A 23,404-nucleotide genomic window follows, 5' to 3' on the forward strand; every position below is an offset into this window, starting at 1 on the left:
CCGCAACTACCCTCCGCTGGACTCGCTCAAAAAAAAAGGCAGGCGCCTGCACAGCTGCGCTTCGCTTGTGCCACCGCCACCAGTCCCCGGTCCTCCGTGGATGCTGCTAGTGCTAGTGAAAACTAGAGCAGCGCCTGCCGGCCATTTCCCAGGATCCTCCCGCCTGCCCGCGGGCACCGCCAGTTGCCGTCTCTGATCTGGTAAGTGCCGCTCACTCGCTCGCTTCCCCCTGTGCTTCCGATCGAGCAGCAGGCGGTACTTCATGCTGTGTGTTGCTTGTTGCTTGAACGAACCGCCGCTCCATCATTCGTTTCGTTCCTGCTGTCTTGTCTGTCGCATTCGCATTTGCTTCCCCACATCTGCGGTAGTTCTCGTGTTCTTGGCAGCGCGTCCGCGGGCTCTCAAATTGAGAGAGTGTTGTTCAGGAACAAAGCAAATCAGATGGCTGTTTCATTTGTAGCCCACTGAAATGAGATTTCCGGGGTGCCAATTTCCCTAAGAATGTCTTTTTTTGAAAGATAATTTCCCTGAGAATGTTTCTTCTGTGCCTAGGAAGCTTCTTATTCTTGGGTGGTGCCGTCGGTGGAGTAGTGCAGACTGCAGAGCATCTCTCGCTTGCAATTGCAACCGAGGTGCCATTTTTTCTTTTAAAATAAAAAAAAATAAAAGAAATCGGATGTGCCCATGAGCCCATGTGGTGGTGCGGTGGTGCCCATTAAGGAAATGCTTCTGTGTTCGAGATCGGATCCCATGTCGTTGATTAGTATGGCTTATGTTGAACAGAAGATCGGCTTTGTCGTATCTACTCCAGTAAGAACTAAGAAGCCCGTCACAAACTCACAGTTCCTGACCCCTTTTAGGAAAATGTGAGTTTTCCTTCTTCATTTGCTTGCAGTGGCGTCGAGAACAATCCGGCATCTTTTGAGTAATTAAGGTGTCATTCGAATTCCGGTGGATTCTAAAAAATCTGGATAAAAAAAATCTAGTATGTTCATTAGATCTATGTCTATACTTTAAAATCCAATAGAATCTAGCTTGTTTGGATGGGATTCTAGGATTATGAGATTCTTTTTATTCCAGATTCACAAAATCCCTTGGGAACCAAACGGGGCCTAAGTTTAGCATTGGGTTTTGGCTTTGCCTTCTTTGCATTTTGATTCTCTCACAGTATGATTATCGAAACTACCGGTAGGTTCACTTCATTGTCCATGGTTTCTAGCAGTTTGGGGGCCTCAAGTTAATCAAACCAATTTATTCTTCTATTATACTATATAATTATGTTTTGTCATGAGTATGTTCTACGTGATGGAAATGTTTTTCAGAACAGTAGGCTTGGTTTCTTCAATCAAGATTAAAAGTTAGAAAACAGTTCCACCACCTGTTATGAGGAAAACAATGTTAGATAATCTACTGCTTCCTTGTGTGAATACACAGCAAAGGAAGACGGCGCCAAAAAGGCCCCCTGCTGTGGTACTATAGCCACTGCAGAGATAGGCGCTGAACGGCTCACCTACCGCACTGTAGCCACACGCAGGGACAGACGCCAGAGTCAGCCCTGCTGTGTTATCTAGTAACTGTAGCAGCATGGCAGCTGTACTAAGACTAGATGGATAGAGTCATATAAATAATTTGTCACTGCAACTCAGTAAAGAGAGTTCAGATTTGCCATCTTCTATACATGGCTCCGACTAACGCTGGTGTCTCTGCTGTGTGTGTATGCTCTGTTCTCCCTCTTCTTCTACCTTAGCCATAGTGTGTGTGGTCGGACAACGCTTGTTCGTGGTCGGCATAGCTAGTGGCTGCTCGACAACACTAGCAGGTGCTCGATAAGACTGGTGAGTGGTCGACTCACCTGAGCCGGTGATCCGATGGGCCAACAAGTGGTATCGAAGCCGTACGAGCGCCGTCGCTTGGCAAACCGCTGGCGATGACGAACGGTTCAGAGATGAGCGACAGCAATAGCACTGCTGTGGCTGCCTAGCCACGATCGGAGGTCGTTGTTCGCACGGTGCGGGAGGTCAGTGGCACCAGTTGGCTGACGCTGACTCGCACCAACTATAGAGAGTGGTCGGTGACCATGAAGGTCAAGCTCAGAGCCCGACGGCTCTGGAATGCTGTTGACAAAGGCAACGACAATGAAGAAGATGACATGTCAGCGTTGGAGGCTATCCTCGCTGCTATACCGGCGGAGTACAGGGAGCCGTTGGGGGGCGAAAAGCTCTGCTAAGGAGGCGTGGGAGGCTATTGCGGCGATGCGCGTCGGTTCCGACCGCGCAAAGAAGGCGATGGCCCAGCTTCTGAAGCAGTAGTACGCCAACCTCAAGTTCAAGGATGGTGAAACGGTGGAGGATTTCTCCCTCCGCCTGCAGACGCTCATCAGCAAGCTGAAGAGCCACGGCGTCACCATCGACGAAGAGGAGACGGTCTCCAAGTACCTCCACTCCGTGCCGATAAAGTACATCCAGATCGCTCTCTCCATACAGACAATGCTGAACTTGTCCACCCTCACCATTGAGGATGTGACAGGCTGTCTACGGGCGGTGGACGAGCGCCTGGAGCAGGTGACAGCAACGAAGGACAGCGGCAAGCTGCTGCTGACAGAGGAGTGGGCGGCTCGGAGGAACTCCGGGGTAGCCTCCTTCAGCCGCGGTGGCGATAGCAAGCGTCGCGGCAAGGCTTCTTCGGAGAAGAAGAAGCAGGTCGACCCCAACGCCTACAGGCGCTGCGGGAAGATAGGCCATTGGGCACGGGAGTGCCCAAATCGCAAGCAGAAAAAGAAGGCTCAGGCTCATCTGGCGTAAGCTGATGATGAGGATGAGGCCACTATCCTGATAACAACGTTCTGTGCACTGCACGACGTCGAGGCTGAGGAGAAGGAAGAGGTGACGATGGTGGAAGGGCTTGGGGAAGGTCCTGATGGCTGTCGACCTCGATGAACCGCGCGCCCAAGTCCACCTTTGGGAATGGCGGCGAGCAGGAGCAGCGGTGGTATCTAGACTCTAGTGCCAGCAACCACATGACGGGCTCTAAGGCAGCCTTCTCTGAGCTCGACGACGATGTTACCGGTACGGTGAAGTTTGGTGACGGCTCAAGGGTGGCAATCCAAGGGCGCGACACCATCATCTTCAAGTGCCAGAACGGGGAGCACCGCACGCTAATGGATGTATATTACATCCCGCAGCTGCGTTGAAGCATCATCAGCATTGGTCAGCTGGATGAGCGCGGTAGCGAGGTACTGATCAAGGACGGTGTCCTCAAGATCAGGGATTGGGAGCAACGACTTCTCGCCAAGGTGAAGAGGTCCCTGAACTGGTTGTACCTGCTCGACCTGAAGGTAGAGCAGCCGGTGTGCCTGGCGGCAAGACACACCAAGGAACCATGGCTGTGGCATGCCCGGTTGGGACATCTCAGTTTCGATGCGCTTGGTCGGCTGGAGAAGATGGTCCAAGGGCTACCCAGATCAAGCACAGAGGCGAGCTATGTGACAGCTGCCTGGCCGGGAAGCAGAGGAGGCTACCATTCCCAAAGGCGGCCAAGTATCGCGCGTCGGACGCTCTCGAGCTCGTCCACGACCATCTCTGCAGGCCGATCAGGCCAGCGACAAACGGTGGTCGGTGGTACTTCCTCCTGCTCGTGGATGATTGCAGTCGCTACATGTGGCTGTAACTCCTGACGAGCAAGGAAGAAGCGACGACGGCGATCAAGAAGTTCAAGATGCACGCGGAGGCCGAGAGCGGCAAAAAGCTCCGAGTGCTGAGGACTGATCGGGGCAGCGAATTCACTTCGGTGGAGTTCGCTGCGTATTGCGCGGAACAGGATGTGGTGCGACACCATACCGCGCCATACTCGCCACAACAGAATGGCGTGGTGGAGCGACGGAACCAGACGGTGGTCCGCATGGCCTGATCCATGATGAAGGCCAAAGGCAAGCTGGTAAGGTTCTCAGGGGAAGCGATGACCACAGCGGTGTTCATCCTCAACCGTGCTCCGACCAAGGCCCTGACGGGCAAGACGCCGTTCGAAGCTTGGCATGGACGCAAGCCGAGCGTGTCCTTCCTCTGGACATTCAACTGCATCGGCCACGTCAGGAAGACGAATCCAAACCTCACCAAGCTGAAGGACAGGAGCACACCGATGGTGTTCCTAGGCTACGCGGAGGGTACCAAGGCGTACTGGCTCTACGACCCACGCGGAGACAAGGTGCTTGTCTCACGCGACGTCGTGTTCGATGAGAAGGCGGCTTGGGACTGGAACAGTCCGAGCATGGGGGAAGCTGGCGGCTTCACCAGCACCTTCATCGTCGAGCATTGGTCATCCACGGTGGTGGAGACGCTGGGGAAGAGGTGCCGAGCACTCCGGGAGCGGTGCCGAGCACTCCAGCGATAGAGCCGAGCACTCCTGGGGCAATGCCGAGCACTTCAGGAGGGATGCCGAGTACTCCGGGAGGAGTACCAAGCACTCCTGAAGGGATGCCAAGCACGCCAGGAGTGATGCCAGGAGGTTCTGCAGTGGTGGCGACCACTCCAGAACGGGTGCCGAGCACTCCCGTAGCAGAGCCAAGAGGTCTTGCAGTGGTCGCACCACTGCAAGACTAAGGCTGAGCACTCCTACAGTGGTGCCGAACACTATAGGAGTTATGACGAGCTATCCAGAAGTAGTGCCGAGCACTGCAACTAGGGTGCCGAGCACTCCAGGTACTGTGCCGAGCACTCCGACGGAACAGGGAACTCTATTGACGCCGATCGAGTTCGCCTCACCTCCAAGTGACATCACTGAGTTCGTGGATGCCTTCCACGAAGGTGAGGAGGTGCGGTTCCGCAGGCTGGACGACATCGTCGGCGGCACAGGGCCCTCAGGCCTGGCGGGCAGGCTACTCAATGACCCAAAGCTGCTGCTCGTCAGTGCAGAGGAACCACCCATGTTCGTGCTAGCCGAGCGCGATGGAAACTAGCGATGGACGATGCTGGAGGAGATGAAGGCGATCGAGGAAAACGAGACTTGGCAGCTCGTCGATCTACCTCTAAGATGCCGTCCGATCAGCTTGAAGTGGGTGTACAAGGTCAAGCGGGACGAGCTCGGCGCCATTGTCAAGCACAAGGCGCGCCTCGTCGCCCGAGGCTTTGTCCAGTGCGAGGGCATCGACTTCGAGGAAATCTTTGCGCCAGTAGCGCGCATGGAGTCTGTCCGTTTGCTACTAGCTTTGGCAGCAGCAAAGGATTGGCGCGTCCATCACCTGGACGTTAAATCGGCCTTCCTCAATGGCGAACTGGCGGAGACGGTCTTCGTTAGGCAACCTCCGGGTTTCCCTGTCAAGGGAGAGGAGCACAGGGTGCTCTGACTACACAAGGCGCTCTACGGGCTGCGGCAGGCCCCACGAGCGTGGAACGCCAAGCTTGACGCCACGCTGGGCGAGCTTGGGTTCACAAGGTGCGCAACCGAGCACGCGCTCTACACGCGGCGACGGGGGAAGGAGGAGCTCATCGTCGGCGTGTATGTGGACGACTTGATCATCACCGGCACGCGTGCAGAGGACATCGACAGCTTCAAGCGCGAGATGGCGACTCGTTTTCGAATGAGCGATCTCGGCGCACTCTCCTACTACCTTGGCATCGAGGTGAGACAGGGAAAGGAGGAACTCACGCTCGGTCAGAGCGCGTATGCCTCGAAGCTGTTGGAGCGGAGCGGCATGGCGGAGTGCAAGCCATGCATGACTCCGATGGAGGAGCGGCTGAAGCTGACGAAGGCCAGCACCGTGACAAAGGTGGATGCAATACTCTACCGGAGCATCGTCGACGGTCTACGCTACTTAATCCACACGAGGCCGGACATTGCGTTCGCCGTGGGCTACGTCAGTCGCTTCATGGAGGATCCTAGAGAGGATCACTGGGCTTCGATGAAGCGGCTGCTGTGCTACGTCAAGGGGACGGTGGATCAAGGGATCGTCTTCCCCAAGATAGGCGGAAGCAGGCTGCAGCTCACTGTGTTCAGCAATGCAGACATGGCGGGAGACATCGACGGATGACGGAGCACCTCTGACGTGCTCGTCTTCCTCGGGTCGGCTCCAATTTCATAGCTGTCGCTGAAACAGAAGGTGGTGGCGCTGTCTACGTGCGAGGCAGAGTACGTAGCGGCGGCCACAGCGGCGTGCCAAGTTGTGTGGCTGCGCTGGCTGCTGGGCAAGCTGATCGGTGCAGAAGCTCAACCACCAGCACTGATGGTGGACAACCAGTCTGCCATCGCCCTCGCGAAGAATCCGGTTCTGCACGACCGGAGCAAACACATCGACGTGAAGTTCCACTTCCTCAGGGACTGTGTCGATGGAGGACAGATCGTCATCGAGTTCGTCAAAACTAGTCGGCAACTCGCGGACGTCCTCACCAAGCCGCTTGGACGTCTTCGACTCACGGAGCTGAAGGAGATGATCGGCATGGAGGGGGTACAAGGGATAGCAGTTGGATTAGGGGAAGAATTGTTAAATAATCTACTGCTTCCTTGTGTGAACACACAGTAAGGGAAGGCGGCGCCGAAAAGGCCCCCTGCTGTGGTATTGTAGCCGTTGTAGAGGCAGGCGCCAAACGGCTCACCTGCCGCATTGTAGCCACATGCAGGGGCAGGCGCCAGAGTCAGCCCTGTTGTGTTATCTAGTAACTGTAGCAGCATGACAGTTGTACTAGAACTAGATGGATAGAGTTGTATAAATAGTTTGCCACTGTAACTCAGTAAAGAGAGTTCAGATTTGCCATCTTCTATATAGGGCTCCGGCCAACGCTGCTGTCTCTGCTGTGTATGTATGCTCCGTTCTCCCTCTTCTTCTACCTTAGCCATAGTGTGTGTGGTCGGACAACGCTTGTTCGTGGTCGGCATAGCTAGTGGGTGCTCGACAACACTAGCGAGTGCTCGGCAAGACTGGTGAGTGGTCGACTCACCTGAGCCGGTGATCCTGTAGGCCAACAAACAAAAGTTACTTGTAGTTTCTTCAAATTGTGCCCGAATGTTGCTTTAGGGGGAAAGTTACCAATGTGTGCACCTTTGATAATGACAACTGTACATATATGTAATCCCCATTTGTTTGTGTATTGGCCTACTTGTATATAGGAGATATAAAATGATCTTGTGCTGATTTCTATGCAAAATTTCAGGAACAAGATGAAGCTAATTTTCTGGCATTGGTTTTGGCTATTCTTCATGTCATTACTTTCGTCATCAGAGGGTTTGAGTTCAGATGGCCTAGCTCTTCTTGCTCTGTCCAAAAGCCTCATACTGCCAAGTTCCCTAAGGTCCAACTGGACTGCTTCTGATGCAACTCCTTGTGCATGGAACGGTGTTGGTTGCAATGGAAGGAATAGAGTGATTTCTCTCAACCTATCATCATCAGGGGTTTCAGGTTCAATCGGACCTGAAATAGGGCATCTGAAATACCTGCAAAATCTCAGTTTAAGTGCTAACAACATATCTGGTTCGATCCCTCGAGAATTGGGCAACCTCAAAAAATTGTCATCACTATCACTGTACCAAAACTCTTTGAGTGGAACAATACCAGACGAGTTGTTCAGGAACCAGTTACTGGAGAAAGTGTACCTACATGGCAATCAGCTCAGTGGTTCGATACCCTTATCAGTTGGTGAAATGACAAGCCTGAAGTCCATGTGGTTGCATGAAAATATGTTGTCTGGAGTTTTGCCCACTTCAATCGGCAACTGCACCGAGTTGGAGGAGCTCTATCTGCATAAAAATATGTTGTCTGGAGTTTTGCCCAGTTCAATCGACAACTGCACCGAGTTGGAGGAGCTGTATCTATTCGATAATCAACTGAGTGGCAGTCTTCCAGAAACCTTGAGTGAGATCAAAGGCCTCAGGGTTTTTTATGCTACTAGCAATAGGATCACGGGTGAGATTCCTTTCAGTTTTGAGAAGAACTGCAAGCTGGAAGTATTCATCTTGTCATTCAATTATATAAAGGGTGAAATTCCATCATGGCTAGGGAATTGCAGGAGCTTGCAACAACTTGTATTTGTCAATAATAGTCTGTCTGGCAAAATTCCAACTTCTCTCGGCTTATTGAGCAACCTCACATATCTTTTACTTTCACAGAACTCCCTGTCTGGACCGATCCCACCTGAGATTGGCAACTGTCGGTTGCTGCAGTGGCTAGAGTTGGAAGAAAACCAGCTGGAAGGCACTGTTCCCAAAGAGTTGGCAAATTTACGGAACTTGTCAAAGCTCTTTCTTTTCGAGAATCGCCTCATGGGAGACTTCCCTGAGAATATTTGGAGTATCCAAACCCTTGAGAGCATCCTTATTTATAGCAACAGATTCACAGGGATGCTACCTTCAGAGTTAGCTGAGCTGAAGCACCTGCAGAACATTACACTGTTTGATAATTTCTTCACTGGAGTCATACCACAGGAGCTGGGTGTTAATAGCCCCTTGGTGCAGATAGATTTCACAAATAACAGTTTTGTTGGTGGTATCCCACCAAACATTTGTTCAGGAAAAGCATTGAGAATTCTGGTCTTGGGGTTTAATCATCTCAACGGTAGCATCCCATCCAATGTTGTGGACTGCCCAAGTCTGGAGCGAGTCATTGTCCAAAACAATAACCTTGATGGGTCTATCCCACAATTCAAAAACTGTGCAAATCTAAGTTATATGGATCTGAGCCACAATTCCTTAAGTGGTAACATTCCTCAAAGCTTCAGCAGATGTGTAAACATTACTCAGATAAACTGGACAGAGAACAAGCTTTCTGGGGCAATACCACCTGAAATTGGAAACTTAGTGAATCTGAAAAGACTTGACCTCTCACACAACATATTACATGGTTCAATTCCTGTGCAAATTTCCAGTTGCTCCAAGTTGTATTCACTTGATTTGAGTTTGAACTCTTTGAATGGTTCGGCCCTCAGCACAGTAAGCAACTTGAAGTTTCTGACACAACTACGATTGCAAGAGAATAGATTCAGCGGAGGCTTGCCTGAGTCCCTCTCCCAGTTGGAAATGCTTATTGAGCTGGAACTTGGTGGAAATATTCTTGGGGGTAGTATCCCTTCATCATTAGGACAGCTGGTGAAACTGGGTACAACCTTGAACCTTAGTAGCAATGGTCTAGTTGGTGATATTCCACCACAATTGGGTAATTTAGTGGACTTGCAAAACTTAGATTTGTCATTTAATAATCTCTCAGGAGGCCTTGTTACATTGAGAAGTCTAGGTTTTTTGCATGCCTTGAATGTTTCTTACAACCAATTTAGTGGACCAGTCCCAGATAATCTTTTGAAGTTTCTGAGTTCCACACCAAATTCTTTTAATGGAAACCCAGGCCTCTGTATCTCTTGCAGCACAAGTGATTCTTCTTGCATGGGAGCTAATGTTTTGAAACCTTGTGGTGGGTCGAAGAAAAGAGTAGTGCATGGCCGACTCAAAATTGTCCTCATAGTTCTTGGTTCATTATTTGTGGGAGCAGTTCTGGTACTTATACTGTGTTGCATCCTTCTGAAATCTCGAGATCGGAAGAAGAATACTGAGGAAGCAGTCAGTCATACGTTTGAAGGTTCCTCATCTAAATTAAATGAGATTATAGAGGCTACTGAAAATTTTGATGACAAGTATATCATCGGTACAGGTGGTCACGGAACTGTTTACAAGGCAACACTGAGGTCAGGAGATGTTTATGCTATAAAGAAACTTGGGTTAGGTTCATACAAAACCATGGTTAGAGAACTAAAAACACTAGGAGAAATTAAGCACAGAAACTTGATAAAGTTGAAAGAATTTTGGTTCAGACGTGATAATGGATTCATACTGTATGATTTTATGGAAAAAGGTAGCCTTCATGATGTTCTGCATGTAATTCAGCCAGCACCAACTTTGGACTGGTGTGTGAGGTATGACATAGCTCTCGGCACCACCCATGGGTTAGCATATCTTCACGATGACTGCCGCCCTGCGATCATTTACCGTGATATCAAGCCATGTAATATACTGCTGGACAAGGACATGGTGCCACATATTCCAGATTTTAGCATTGCAAAGCTCATGGACCAGCCTTCTACTGCTTCACAGACCACTGGAATCGTTGGCACCATTGGATATATGGCCCCAGGTATGGTTGAAACAAAGCACATTCATAACTGTTTCTTTTTCCTCACGAGCATGTATACATTGATTAGAAATTTAGGATTCTGAAATGTCTTGTGTAGCTGAAGCAATTATTTGAAATCTCCATGTACTAGAATTGTTTGATTTGTTTCCAGTTATCTGAGTGCAAGCATACACATTACCAATTACATCTCAGAAGCTTTTTACATCTCAAAAGTTCTGATAGAAGATAAAAGTCATGGAGAAGCTTACAAACAGTTAATTCCTCTTGGCGAAAGAAATTCACAATATAAACATTTGGAAATTCAATTTGCCACATACTGTCATGTTATCTTTTTTTATATATAAAATACTACACTTATAAGATCTGCTGGTGTACTTGTCATCTGGAAACTATGAAAAATTGGTCTTTTCAGAATACACACCGATGCACATACCTAATGAGCCTGCGCTGCCTTGCAGAATTGGCGTTTTCCACCAAGAGCAGCATGGAGTCCGATGTATACAGCTACGGCGTGGTGCTACTGGAGCTGCTCACCAGGAGGACGGCGGTGGATCCTTCGTTCCCCGACAGCACGGACATAGTCAGCTGGGTGTCGTCCGCGCTGAACGGCACTGACAAAATCGAGGCCGTCTGCGACCCGGCCCTCATGCAGGAAGTCTTCGGCACGGTGGAGATGGAGGAGGTGCGCAAGGTGCTGTCGGTGGCGCTGCGGTGCGCGGCCAGGGAGGCGAGCCAAAGGCCGTCCATGGCCGCCGTGGTGAAGGAGCTGACGGGCGTACGGCCTGCCACTGGCTGCCAGCGGCGGCGGCCGGTCGTTGTCCGAGTCGAAGCAGGGGAAACCGGGATTGCAATCCCATAGCAGCGCGTACTGGCAGTAGGATTTCTGATTCTGCCGAGCTGTTCGGGGACACCAACTTCTTGAACTTGTACCGTCTGTTTGGTTGGAGTGCTGGAGCCAACCCGAAAGGGTTCGACCCATTTTCTGGTTGTTTGGATGGAGGTTTGGGATGGGTTGGGTTCGTGTAACACTCCTGGTGTTATTCTTGTCTAATTGCACTTGCATTTCATGTTCATGAGCATCATTCATCCATTCATGAGCATATATCACTTGAAACATGGGAAACATGACTTTGAAACAAGAGTACCATTCCAAGTGTTTTTCATCGTTTCAGTACCTTTAGTGCTTGATTATTGTATGACCAAGGTGTGGTATGGCTAAATACATTATTAAACATCTTAGCTATGCTTAGAAAGTCATTAGGAACAATGTTCATGTTGATCATTTTGCCCAATTAAGATTTCAAATCATGGTTTGACTTGTTTTGACCCTAGGACTTTTTGGTTTGACTGTTCAAAAAGTGCCACTTAGAATGTTTGCATGTCTGAGCAACCTAAAACAAAGTTGTAGCAAATTATATGAGGAACAAAAAGTATTTTGTGACCAAGTCATAAAAATGTGCACAACATGCTCAAAATGGTCCCACAAGTCAGAAATTGGGTTGATTTCAACACTTAGAAATTTCAAAGTATAAATTCCAGTTTTCAGTTTCTTGAACACGACTTTGGCACGAAATTACTCTCTGTCCTTTGCGAATTAGCTTAGGATTTCTATAGAACAAATGTAGCCCTATTGTAGATCTGCAACTTTGCTTCAAGGAGAAATGGCTAACTCGTCACCGTTTTGGAGTTTGGAAGCAACGAAAACGCGCTGTCAGTCAGCCCTGTTGTTCTCTGAATCGAGCTACAGTGTTCCGACGTCAGTCCGTTCATGGCCGACCGAGGTCAGCTGGTGGCCGCCGCGTGTCCGCCACGCGCTCGGCTTGCCCTGGCCACGCAGCGCGCTGGCTGGCTTGAAGAGGAGCGCGCCCTGCTGCTCTCCGCACGCGCTCTGCCTCCTTTCACCCCTCCTTGCCTTCCCCGTTTGCAGCCGCAGGGCACCGCCGACACCATCAGCTCCACCGAGCTCGCTCGAGCTCGCCGCGGCGCCACAGCCACCACCATTCAACCCACCGCTCCGCCATCGCCTCACGGAGCCAGCCAAGCAGTAGGTGAGCTACATTGCCGCCGTGCACCACCGCGGCATGGCTGCCACGGTCGCCGCCGGTGATCGCACGCGGTCCCGCCTGACCGCTTCACCATAGCCACTAGCTGTAGCATAGGAAGGTCCGCCTTGTTTACCCAGTGCTTGCGCGCGCCTTGTATGGCCACCAACCGTTGGGGGTTCGCCGGAGCACCACCGTGCGCCATGGCCGAGCCGCCGTGGGCCATGGCCGGCATCCAAGGGGTCCAGTAGAGTCTAGCTTTAGGGGTGCTATGGGTGCGGGAGGCCGAGGTGAGCACGCCGGTGCCATCAGGGTTCGCCGGGGGAACTCGCCGTCGGCGAATTTCGCGGCTGCCGCGCCGACGGGTGCCGTCTCCCCTGTTCTGTGCCTATGACACGGGGGTCCCGCGCGTCAGTCGCTGTGCCGAAGAGGGAGCCAGGCTTGGGCTGCGCTGTGTCGTGGGCCGTCGGATCCCTTCGGGCCGGCCCAGTAACGCTTAAGTGAATTGATTTTTATTATTCTTTATTATTTGAAATCTGAAATGGTTTGAAAAATATTTGGATGGTCAAACTTGCTCCAAATTTATTGAAACAAAATTTTCTAGGTTCCTTATCACCAGATCTACTTGGGAAAATTATTGCATGTCATGTTTGGGATACTTTTCGGTAGGATTTTATTTAATCATGGATATTGCTGATAACTTGAAAAATATGTAGAAAAATCTATAGTCTGCAGAAAAATATGATTTCAAGTTTGTTAATCTTTTTAGGTCATGTACTTCCTATGAAAAATATGTTTCATGCATGTGCTGTGGGAAAATTTTGAGGTGTAGTTCAAGTGCCTTTAATGGCTGATTTTTGTTATTTTTGCTAAAGAGCAAACTTTATATAAAACATGCATGTGGTAATTTTTGTACAGTCATTATATGCTATTAAGGACCTCGAAAAAATACTAATTCTGTTGTTTGACACTTTTCATAGTACAAAGTAATTTCATGCTCATTTTTATGCTATAGCTTGCCATTTTTGTGTAGGATAGTTTACTTATCCAAATGCCATGAAATTTTTATGGTAGTCTGTTTAGGGTAGTATTATGCTACTGTAATTTTCTTAGATTTTTAGGAGCATCAGAAATGTATGTTGCTATTCAAACCTATTATTAATTTGGGTTTAAACAAGTGTTGCTTTAAGTGGGATTAAGAAATTAGTTAAGCTTTGGTGTATCTTTGAAGCATTCCATAAGGTATGTTAACTTAACATATTAGTAGTAGAAGAGAATGCAGTAGATGACATGTGCTTGTAGTATAGTTCTTGGATGATGTTGACTACCTTGCATTTCAACATATCCATTGCATTCATCTCCTTCGATGCACCGTGTGCAAAATCACTTACGCGCATTGCATCATACAGGATCGCAAACCGAGAACCCAGTCGTCATACCCGAGGAGCCAGAGGAGCAGCTCGAGGTGCAGCAGCAGGAAGTGCCAGAAGCCGACGAGGAGGACCTTGAGGAACTTTCGGAGTGCCCCGATCACCGTCCGAGCTCCTTTGAGAGAGGCAAGCCCCGGAGCATTTTTCTCCCGGTTTGCAATTATTTAATTAAATACTTTACTTTAAATTGATGCATTACGTTCAGGAGTTGTTTGCAACCGTTGCTGCATTATACCTTGCTTACCTTTGTTATACTATATCCTTGTTACCCTGGTATCCGCAGTCGAGTCAATGCTTAGCTGGCTTAGACCGGTAGAAGTCGGGTGATTTCCTACCACCTGCAAGCTATAGGTGGTTACCTGGATCTGCTTGGATGACTATGAAGTCATGGTATAACTAAGTGTTAAATGAAGTTGAGACCGGACGGAGACTTGCAGAGTTTTGGACTGTAGTGTTTCCGTCTGTGTCGATTAAGGACCGACCGTTGTTGGGCCTCGAGTCATGTTGAACGCATGCCTTACATTTAGCTAGCTGGATAAAGTACCTTCCGACCGCGAAGCTGGGAGATTTTTCGGGCCGAGTAGATTGCCCGCAACGCACTGTACCGGAGCAGGTGTGGTAGGACACGGGGGCGGGATGATAAGACCAAAGTGCAGTCGGTCGGCCCCCGGGTACATGTGGTTCCTGGCAAACTCGAGATTCCTGGAAAGTTGACTCGGTGATTAATATCTCACTTTAGCGGGTGAGTGAGGTTTGTGTAAGGAATAAATCACCAGCTGGTTAGGAATCGATTCGAATCGCCATCGCTCCTGGATAGTGAGCACTTGACTTGAGTTACTTCATCGTAGTAAATGTTATGGAACACTTGGACAGTTATAGTGAATATGACAGTATGGAAATTGTTTAATGATCATTGGTTATCATTATCTGCTTAATCACATGTTTACTCTAGAATAGGTGCAAACCTAGTTGACAGGTTAATAATAATTAACTTGGCAATAACGCTTTTAGAAAGGTTCTTGAAATGCTAAAATGCTTCTTTTTGCAAATGAGTCAACTACCCTACTATAAAGCCCTTCATAATCCTTGGTGTCATTTATTTTCAGTTATGTCAGGTAAGTCTGGCTGAGTACCTTCTAGTACTCAGGGTTTTATTCCCACTTGTTGCAGATGGGCAGATGTATTACGGCTACTGTATCAACTGCCTTTATCCTACGATGGGTGATGCTTAGGACCATGGGCATGGTCATTCCTTACGTCTCATCTGATGCTTTTGTTGGAGATGATCATCCGCTGGCACTATATTTCAACTCTGCGTGTGTGTGTGATTTGAACAAAAGACTTTCGCTACTTTCATTCGAACTGGTTTGTAATAACTATGTTGAAACTCTGATGTATTTGAGATTGCGAACTTTTATGTAATATGTGATGGTGACCGCTAAACTTATTACGATTATGGCTGGGACACGAGTTGGTTTGAAATCCTTCGTGATTTCATGGACTACCGGGTTATACGGGCTTAAGTTTGTCAATCGTCTGCTCTGGTGGATGATTTTCTTACTTAATTTCATATAATTGGTCGGTTCTGTCACAGCTGGTATCAGAGCGTGGTTTAGCGTGTTACTCTTCACAAGTGTATTTAAAACAAAAAGGCATTTGGAAAACATGATTTTTAAAACTATAAAGTGTGCCAGTGATCATATCCTTTATGCCCAGTTAAGGACTTTAGGTGGCTTAATTAAGTACTGACTGGGGTTCTTGCATCATATTTCTCTTTCGTCGCTCATACGGCGTGCTATTGTATGAGTGCCACTTGTTTGAGTGGTAATGAATGGATCATTTGCCTCTACGCCTCGGTAAGTGTGAGTTGTGAGAGCATGATCGGATACACCGCCGATCTAGGGTAAATGCTTATATGATGCCGGAGTAATTACATGTTCTACGCGTGTTTTACAAAGGTATCTCATGTATGGGTCTTCCGTCTGTGGAGGCGATGCCGTCAATAGGACGATGGTTCGGGTAGTTACTACCATTGTACACGTATCTGGGGATTCGTGTAGAGCGTGTAGATAAAACTTTACTGCTTTTATGCATTCATTGGGAATTGGGCTGAAATGAATCTTCTGCAGGTATATAACAACGCTATCGTGTAGAACGTATTAGCTATGTATTGAGAGATCGTTGTATGCCACTGAATTAGTCGTTAGAAATTATTTATTTCCTAAGTTTGTGAGAACGTACGACCCGTACATACATCATGTTACTTGGGCATCTCATTCATCTCATGCATACCTCCCCTTATAAATTGATTATCTCATTTTGATAAAAGTGTATCACCTAAAATATGTTTCCCCAAAGTAATAAGAGAACTTTTGCTACAGATGGCCCGCACGAAGCAGACCGCCCATAAGTCCACCGGAGGAAGAGCACCCCGACGTCCGTTGGCCCTGAGGGAGCACCGCACCACGGACACCTTCTTGAGCGAGTTTGGCATGCCAACTTTGCTTTGGAGAGTGCTCCATGATGTGGGGTACCCAGAGGGTCAAGAGCCGGTGTACTCTTGGAATGAAAGCCAGTTAGCAGATGATGGACTTGCAGTGGTGGAGATCACGGTTCCTGCTCTCGGTGATGCTCCAGATTGGGATGGTTGGCATTTGGAGTTTGAAGGTTGCACTCCAGCTGAGGGTGCAGAGGGAGCAGCCTTTCGTGTCATCAGGGACATTATGAGCAGATTTCCTAGTGAGCTTGCAGCAGCTCTAGCTGGTACTTTTCCTAGGGATGATCCTCGCGATGCCATTTGGGTTCAGCCTCAAGGAAGTGCATTGGTCAGAGGTCCAGCTGAAGGACAGGCTAGCGACAACCAGGCAATGAGTGCTATGTTCGCCGCCATCAGAGCGTATGAGGGTCTCGAGAGTACCTACTGGACTTTGACTGGCTTGCGTAGTGAGGATAAGCAAAAAGGGAAGAAGCAGAAGAAGAGACAGGCTCGAGCTATAGCTAGCTTGCAGGAGCAGTTAGCTGATATGAACTTACAGCGAGATCAGGCGGTTGAGAGAGGTGATAGAGCTATGCAGTGAGTGCATACATTGACTCAAGCCAACAACAATGCAGACCGCATGATTGGACAGTTGGTTCAGAAAAGGAATGAAGCCTGGAACGCAAGAAACCTTCTGCTGCAGAGGGTCGATGAGCTAGAAGAATACAACGGCAACCTGCACGAGGAGTTTCACGCGCTCTACAATGGGGTTGGCCCATATGCTCCACCGAATGCCGCTGGCATGGACATCGACGACGACGACCAGGATGAGCCTGTAGTTTCACCTAGAGGCGATGGTGACGTCTCCGATCCCGACGATGGCCCCGAGGAGTAGGCTAGTTGCTTTACGCTAGTATCTATGTCTTGTCGCGATGACCTTTCTTTTGTTGGCATGTAATCTATCGTATGCTGCTTCGAACGTATGAGACTTGGCATGTGGTTGGAACTTGAGTTTCAAATGTGATATCTGAACACATAAAAAGTCCAGTGTATGTATGCTGGCAATGTGATTTTATGGACGCGATGTTTGCCGTTTAAGTATTTCGATTAAGTGCTGTTGTTTTAATTGGAATGCGATTGTTGTGCCTCTGTTTTATTGTATGAATTTATTCTCTCCAGTAAATTCAGTACGGCACAAGTTTTCCTTCACTCGCAATTATTACAGCTTCACTCAATCGTTACTTGTTGCTGAAATATGCAGATGACAAACACTCGCCGAACCACGTATGAAGCCGCTGAGCCCGGTGCTAACGGAACGGGGACCGGTGGTGGTGGTGGTGGTGGAAACCATGGCAACAACAATGAGCCTCCCCATGAACCGCATTTGCCACCTCCTCCTCCATTTACCCCTGAGATGTTCCTCGCACAGCTGCTCGGGAGTCAGCGCAACACGGAACAATCTCAGAAGAACATGGAGGATCTTCTCAGAACCATCGCCAACAATGTTCAACGTGGTAACAATCAAGGTGGTGGCATGGGAGTGAACCAATATAGCAGCTTCAAAGATTTCATGGACACCAGGCCACCAGTATTCAAGGAAGCAACAGAGCCACTCGATGCTGAGGAATGGATCAACACGATGGAAGATAAATTCCATGTGTTGAGGATGACTGAGGTTCTAAAAACGGAGTATGCTGCACTTCAATTGCAAGGACCGGCGGGAATGTGGTGGAAGCACCATCGCACCACCTTCCCTCCAAATGCTCAGATTTCTTGGAGAGAGTTTGCTGAGGCCTTCCGTGGAGTCTATATTCCACCCGGGCTGACAGAGATGAAGTTGGGAGAGTTTCTGGCATTGAACCAGGGCACCAAGACCGTGACGCAATACCTGCATGCTTTCAACAACTTATGTCGCTATGCTCCCGACATGGTTGACACAGATGCTAAGAGAATAGCCAGCTTTAAGAGGGGTCTCAATCCAAAAATGATGAAGCATGTTGGTACCAACAACCGTGTCAGATTCAATGACTTCATCAACGACTGTCTGAAGCAGGAGAAGAATAACAACGCCAGCACCGCAGCCAAGACACGCAAGAGAGCCTTTAAAGGAGGGCTGTCTCAAGCTAGAGCACCTATGGGAGGTCGTCCTCCATATCGCCCATCGGCACCTGGCGCTAGATTCAGGCCACCTCAGCCAAGAAGTCAGAATTTCCGTGGACCTCAAAAGCCGTACAAGATGGCAGTACAGCCCAACAAAGCAGCCGCAACTGCGGTGCAAGGCAGTTCCAAGGGAGCTGTGGGATTTGTCGGGACAGTAAGAGGACCCTGCTATAACTGTGATCAACCCGGTCATTTCTCGAAGTTTTGTCCGTACCCGCCCAAGAAGAAGAAGCAGACTTATAATGCTAGAGTGCACAGTACAACAGTGGATGAAATTCCAGAGGGAGAGCCCGTCACTGCTGGTAAGTTTACTATCAATGAAAACCCTGCAGTTGTTCTATTTGATTCTGAATCATCGCATTCTTTTATGAGTCAAGCATTTGCACAGAAACATGAACAACTATGCATAGAATTGGGTTATGGTTACCGTATAAGTTCAGCAGGGGCTGATGTTTTGACCAACCGGATGGTTCGAGGGGCAACCCTTGAATTAGGTAGCAGGAAGTTCCGAGTGAACTTAATAGTTATGCCTGGATTAGTTTTGGATGTCATTATAGGGATGAATTGGATGAAAGATTGGGGAGCAGTCATAGATACGGGAAGTCGAGTACTTACCCTTAAGGATCCCCTGGGTGAGGGTACTTTCCAAGTACCATTGCCTCGAAGGACAGACCTTATAAGTGTTACATGTGCTACGGCAGTCACTCCTATTCATCAGATTCCGGTAGTGTGTGAATTCCCGAACGTATTTCCGGATGAGCTACCTGGTCTTCCGCCAGATAGGGAGATTGAGTTTGGAATTGAGCTAGTCCCCGGAACAGCTCCGATTTCAAGGAGACCATATCGGATGCCTCCAGATGAGTTAGCTGAGCTGAAGAAGCAATTAGAAGATTTGTCGAAAAAGGGGTTTATTCGACCAAGCAAGTCTGAATGGGGATGTCCCGCTTTGTTTGTGAAAAAGAAGAAAGAGGGCACGTTGAGAATGTGCGTAGATTATAGGCCACTCAACGCTGTGACCATCAAGAATAAATATCCCTTGCCTCATATTGATGTTCTGTTTGACCAATTATCCAAGGCCAAGGTGTTCTCAAAAATAGATTTGAGATCCGGTTATCATCAGATCAAGATTAGGCCACAGGATATACCGAAAACTGCATTTTCCACCAGATACGGGTTGTATGAGTATCTTGTCATGTCTTTTGGCTTGACGAATGCTCCCGCATACTTTATGTTTTTGATGAATATAGTTTTCATGCCAGAATTGGATAAGTTTGTGGTAGTGTTCATCGATGACATTCTGGTGTACTCCGAGAACGAAAAAGATCATGAAGAGCATCTGAGAACTGTCTTGACCAGACTTAGAGATCATCAATTGTATGCTAAGTTTAGCAAATGCGAATTCTGGTTGAAGGAAGTTCCTTTCCTTGGTCACATTCTGTCAGAGAATGAAGTTTCAGTCGATCCAAGTAAGGTGCAAGAAGCTATGAATTGGAAAGCACCGACCATAGTTCCTGAGATTAGAAGTTTCTTAGGACTAGCGGGTTATTATCGTCGCTTTATACCAGATTTCTCCAAGATCGCCAAACCGATGACAAGCCTCCTTCAGAAGGATCATAAGTTTGTGTGGACAGAAGAGTGTGAAGCAGCTTTCCACACTTTGCGGAAACTGTTGACCACTGCTCCTGTTCTAGCACAACCAGATATTGAGAAACCATTTGATGTGTTTTGCGACGCATCAAAAACTGGATTGGGTTGTGTCCTTATGCAAGAAAGGAGAGTCATTGCTTATGCATCATGACAGTTGAGAAAGCACAAGGTCAACTATCCAACACATGATCTTGAACTTGCTGCAGTTGTGCACGCCCTCAAAATTTGGAGACATTATCTACTTGGTAATGTGTGCAATATTTTCATGGATCATAAGAGTCTTAAGTATATCTTTACCCAACCAGAGCTAAACATGAGACAACATAGATGGTTGGAATTGATCAAGGATTACAACTTGAATGTGCAATATCATCCTAGTAAAGCCAATGTAGTGGCAGATGCTTTGAGCAGAAAGTCACATTACTTGAATGTGCAGCCATTACTTGAAGATGGATTCGATCTAATGCATCTTGCTGTGTTACATAGTATTCAGATTAGTTGCTCTTTGGAGAGTAAGATAATAGAAGGTCAGAAAACTGACAAGGGGATATTCCACATCAAAGAGAAAATAAAAGAGAAGTCGTCTCAACACTTTAAAGTGGATGAACAGGGCGTGTTGTGGTTTGACAACCGTCTTGTGGTTCCTAAGGATCGAGACCTTAGGAATAAACTCATGGATGAAGCTCACCTTTCTAAGCTATCTATCCATCCCGGAAGTAGTAAGATGTATCAAGAACTAAGATCTCGTTATTGGTGGACCAAAATGAAGAAAGAAATTACAGCATATGTTGTCAGATGTGACACATGTTGTCGAGTGAAAGCCATTCACATGAAACCTGCCGGTATGTTGCAACCCTTATCAGTCCCTAGTTGGAAGTGGGACGATATTAGTATGGATTTTATCACGGGTTTGCCCACTACTCAAAAAGGACATGATTCAATATGGGTAATTGTGGATCGTCTTACCAAGACCGCTCATTTCTTGCCTGTCAAAACAGATTATCGACCACCTCAATATGTCGAGAGATATATCGCAGAAATTGTGAGGTTACATGGAATACCAAAGACCATAGTGTCTGATAGAGGCTCATAGTTCACGGCTCATTTTTGGGAACATTTACACAAAGGCTTAGGAACTAGTTTGATTCGCAGTACCGCTTATCATCCTCAGACAGATGGTCAGACTGAACGTGTAAATGCTGTTTTGGAGGATATGTTGAGAGCCTGTGTATTGTCTTCCAAGGGATCATGGGAGTCATGGTTACCGTTAGCTGAATTTTCTTATAATAATAGTTATCAAGAAAGCATCAAGATGGCCCCATTCGAAGCTTTATATGGCAGAAACTGTAGAACACCATTGAATTGGGTCGAGCCTAGTGATAGAAGGTATTATGGCATTGACTTTGTAGAAGAAGCCGAGAAGAAAGTTCATATTATTCAGCAGAATATGAAAGCTGCCCAATCACGTCAGAAAAGCTATGCAGACAAAAGAAGGAGACCCCTTGTGTTTGAAGTTGGTGACTATGTTTATCTGAAAGTCACGCCAATGAAGAAGAAAAGGTTTGGAATCCGAAGAAAGCTTGCCGCGAGATTCGTAGGACCATACAAGATCTTGGAGCAAAGAGGTCCGGTAGCCTACAAGTTAGAGTTACCTGAGACAATGAGTACAGTTTTCCTAGTTTTCCATGTCTCACACCTCAAGAAATGTTTGCGTGTTCCAGAGGAAAGAATAGAACCTCGAGGTATTCAACTCAGATCAGATTTGGTGTATCGTGAGCAACCAGTCCGAGTGTTAGACACTAAGGAACGTGCTACTCAGAATAGTGTGGTGAAAACATACAAGGTACAATGGGATCATCATGATGAGGGAGATGCAACTTGGGAAACAGGAGAGTATCTACAAAAAGCTTATGAAGAATTTTATAACAAATGGTTCGTAACCCAAATCTCGGGACGAGATTTTTATAAGGGGGGAGGGCTGTAACACCCCTGGTGTTATTCTTGCCTAATTGCACTTGCATTTCATGTTCATGAGCATCATTCATCCATTCATGAGCATATATCACTTGAAACATGGGAAACATGACTTTGAAACAAGAGTACCATTCCAAGTGTTTTTCATCGTTTCGGTACCTTTAGTGCTTGATTATTGTATGACCAAGGTGTGGTATGGCTAAATACATTATTAAACATCTTAGCTATGCTTAGAAAGTCATTAGGAGCAATGTTCATGTTGATCATTTTACCCAATTAAGATTTCAAATCATGGTTTGACTTGTTTTGACCCTAGGACTTTTTGGTTTGACTATTCAAAAAGTGCCACTTAGAATGTTTGCATGTCTGAGCAACCTAAAACAAAGTTGTAGAAAATTATATGAGGAACAAAAAGTATTTTGTGACCAAGTCATGAAAATATGCACAACATGCTCAAAATGGTCCCACAAGTCAGAAATTGGGTTGATTTCAACACTTAGAAATTTCTAAGTATAAATTCCAGTTTTCAGTTTCTTGAACACGACTTTGGCACGAAATTACTCTCTGTCCTTTGCGAATTAGCTTAGGATTTCTATAGAACAAATGTAGCCCTATTGTAGATCTGCAACTTTGCTTCAAGGAGAAATGGCTAACTCGTCACCGTTTTGGAGTTTGGAAGCAACGAAAACGCGCTGTCAGTCAGCCCTGTTGTTCTCTGAATCGAGCTATAGTGTTCCGACGTCAGTCCGTTCATGGCCGACCAAGGTCAGCTGGTGGCCGCCGTGTGTCCGCCACACGCTCGGCTTGCCCTGACCACGCAGCGCGCTGGCTGGCTTGAAGAGGAGCGCGTCCTGCTGCTCTCCGCACGCGCTCTGCCTCCTTTCACCCCTCCTTGCCTTCCCCGTTCGCAGCCGCAGCGCACTGCCAACACCATCAGCTCCGCCAAGCTCGCTTGAGCTCACCGCGGCGCCACAGCCACCACCATTCAACCCATCGCTCCGCCATCGCCTCTCGGACCTCGTCAGCGCCCTCACGGAGCCAGCCAAGCAGTAGGTGAGCTACATTGCCGCCGTGCACCACCGCGGCATGGCTGCCACGGTCGCCGCCGGTGATCGCATGCGGTCCCGCCTGACCGCTTCACCATAGCCACTAGCTGTAGCATAGGAAGGTCCGCCTTGTTTACCCAGTGCTTGCGCACGCCTTGTATGGCCACCAACCGTTGGGGGTTCGCCGGAGCACCACCGTGCGCCATGGCCGAGCCACCGTGGGCCATGGCCGACATCCAAGGGGTCCAGTAGAGTCTAGCTTTAGGGGTGCTATGGGTGCGGGAGGCCGAGGTGAGCACGCCGGTGCCATCAGGGTTCGCCGGGGGAACTCACCGTCGGCGAATTTCGCGGCTGCCGCGCCGACGGGTGCCGTCTCCCCTGTTCTGTGTCTATGACACGGGGGTCCCGCGCGTCAGTCGCTATGCCGAAGAGGGAGCCAGGCTTGGGCTGCGCTGTGTCGTGGGCTGTCGGATCCCTTCGGGCCGGCCCAGTAACGCTTAAGTGAATTGATTTTTATTATTCTTTAT

At 48.1% G+C, this 23,404-nt stretch overlaps 2 protein-coding genes across 2 annotated transcripts; both read left to right on the top strand.

Moving 5' to 3' along the window:
- Nucleotides 1–8: 8 nt before the first annotated feature.
- On the top strand, nucleotides 9–11,075 carry LOC136473249 (receptor-like protein kinase). Its single transcript, XM_066470930.1, has 3 exons — nucleotides 9–200; nucleotides 7,140–10,102; nucleotides 10,561–11,075. Exons 2-3 carry the CDS (start codon nucleotides 7,147–7,149, stop codon nucleotides 10,959–10,961), a joined length of 3,357 nt encoding a protein of 1,118 aa, XP_066327027.1. The 5' UTR covers nucleotides 9–200; nucleotides 7,140–7,146; the 3' UTR covers nucleotides 10,962–11,075.
- LOC136469719 (uncharacterized mitochondrial protein AtMg00810-like) lies at nucleotides 5,687–6,022 on the top strand. The gene has a single exon (XM_066467802.1). It carries the CDS (start codon nucleotides 5,687–5,689, stop codon nucleotides 6,020–6,022), a length of 336 nt encoding a protein of 111 aa, XP_066323899.1.
- Nucleotides 11,076–23,404: the final 12,329 nt, after the last annotated feature.

The sequence above is a fragment of the Miscanthus floridulus genome, chromosome 8, assembly GCF_019320115.1.
Source record: "Miscanthus floridulus cultivar M001 chromosome 8, ASM1932011v1, whole genome shotgun sequence".
Lineage (NCBI taxonomy): Eukaryota > Viridiplantae > Streptophyta > Magnoliopsida > Poales > Poaceae > Miscanthus > Miscanthus floridulus.

Coding starts and splice junctions, on each gene's coding strand:
- LOC136473249 (XM_066470930.1), top strand. CDS start 7,147: ATGAAGCTAATTTTCTGGCATTGGTTTTGGCTATTCTTCATGTCATTA. Junction 10,103..10,560: donor CATTGGATATATGGCCCCAG/GTATGGTTGAAA, acceptor GCTGCCTTGCAG/AATTGGCGTTTTCCACCAAG.
- LOC136469719 (XM_066467802.1), top strand. CDS start 5,687: ATGGCGGAGTGCAAGCCATGCATGACTCCGATGGAGGAGCGGCTGAAG.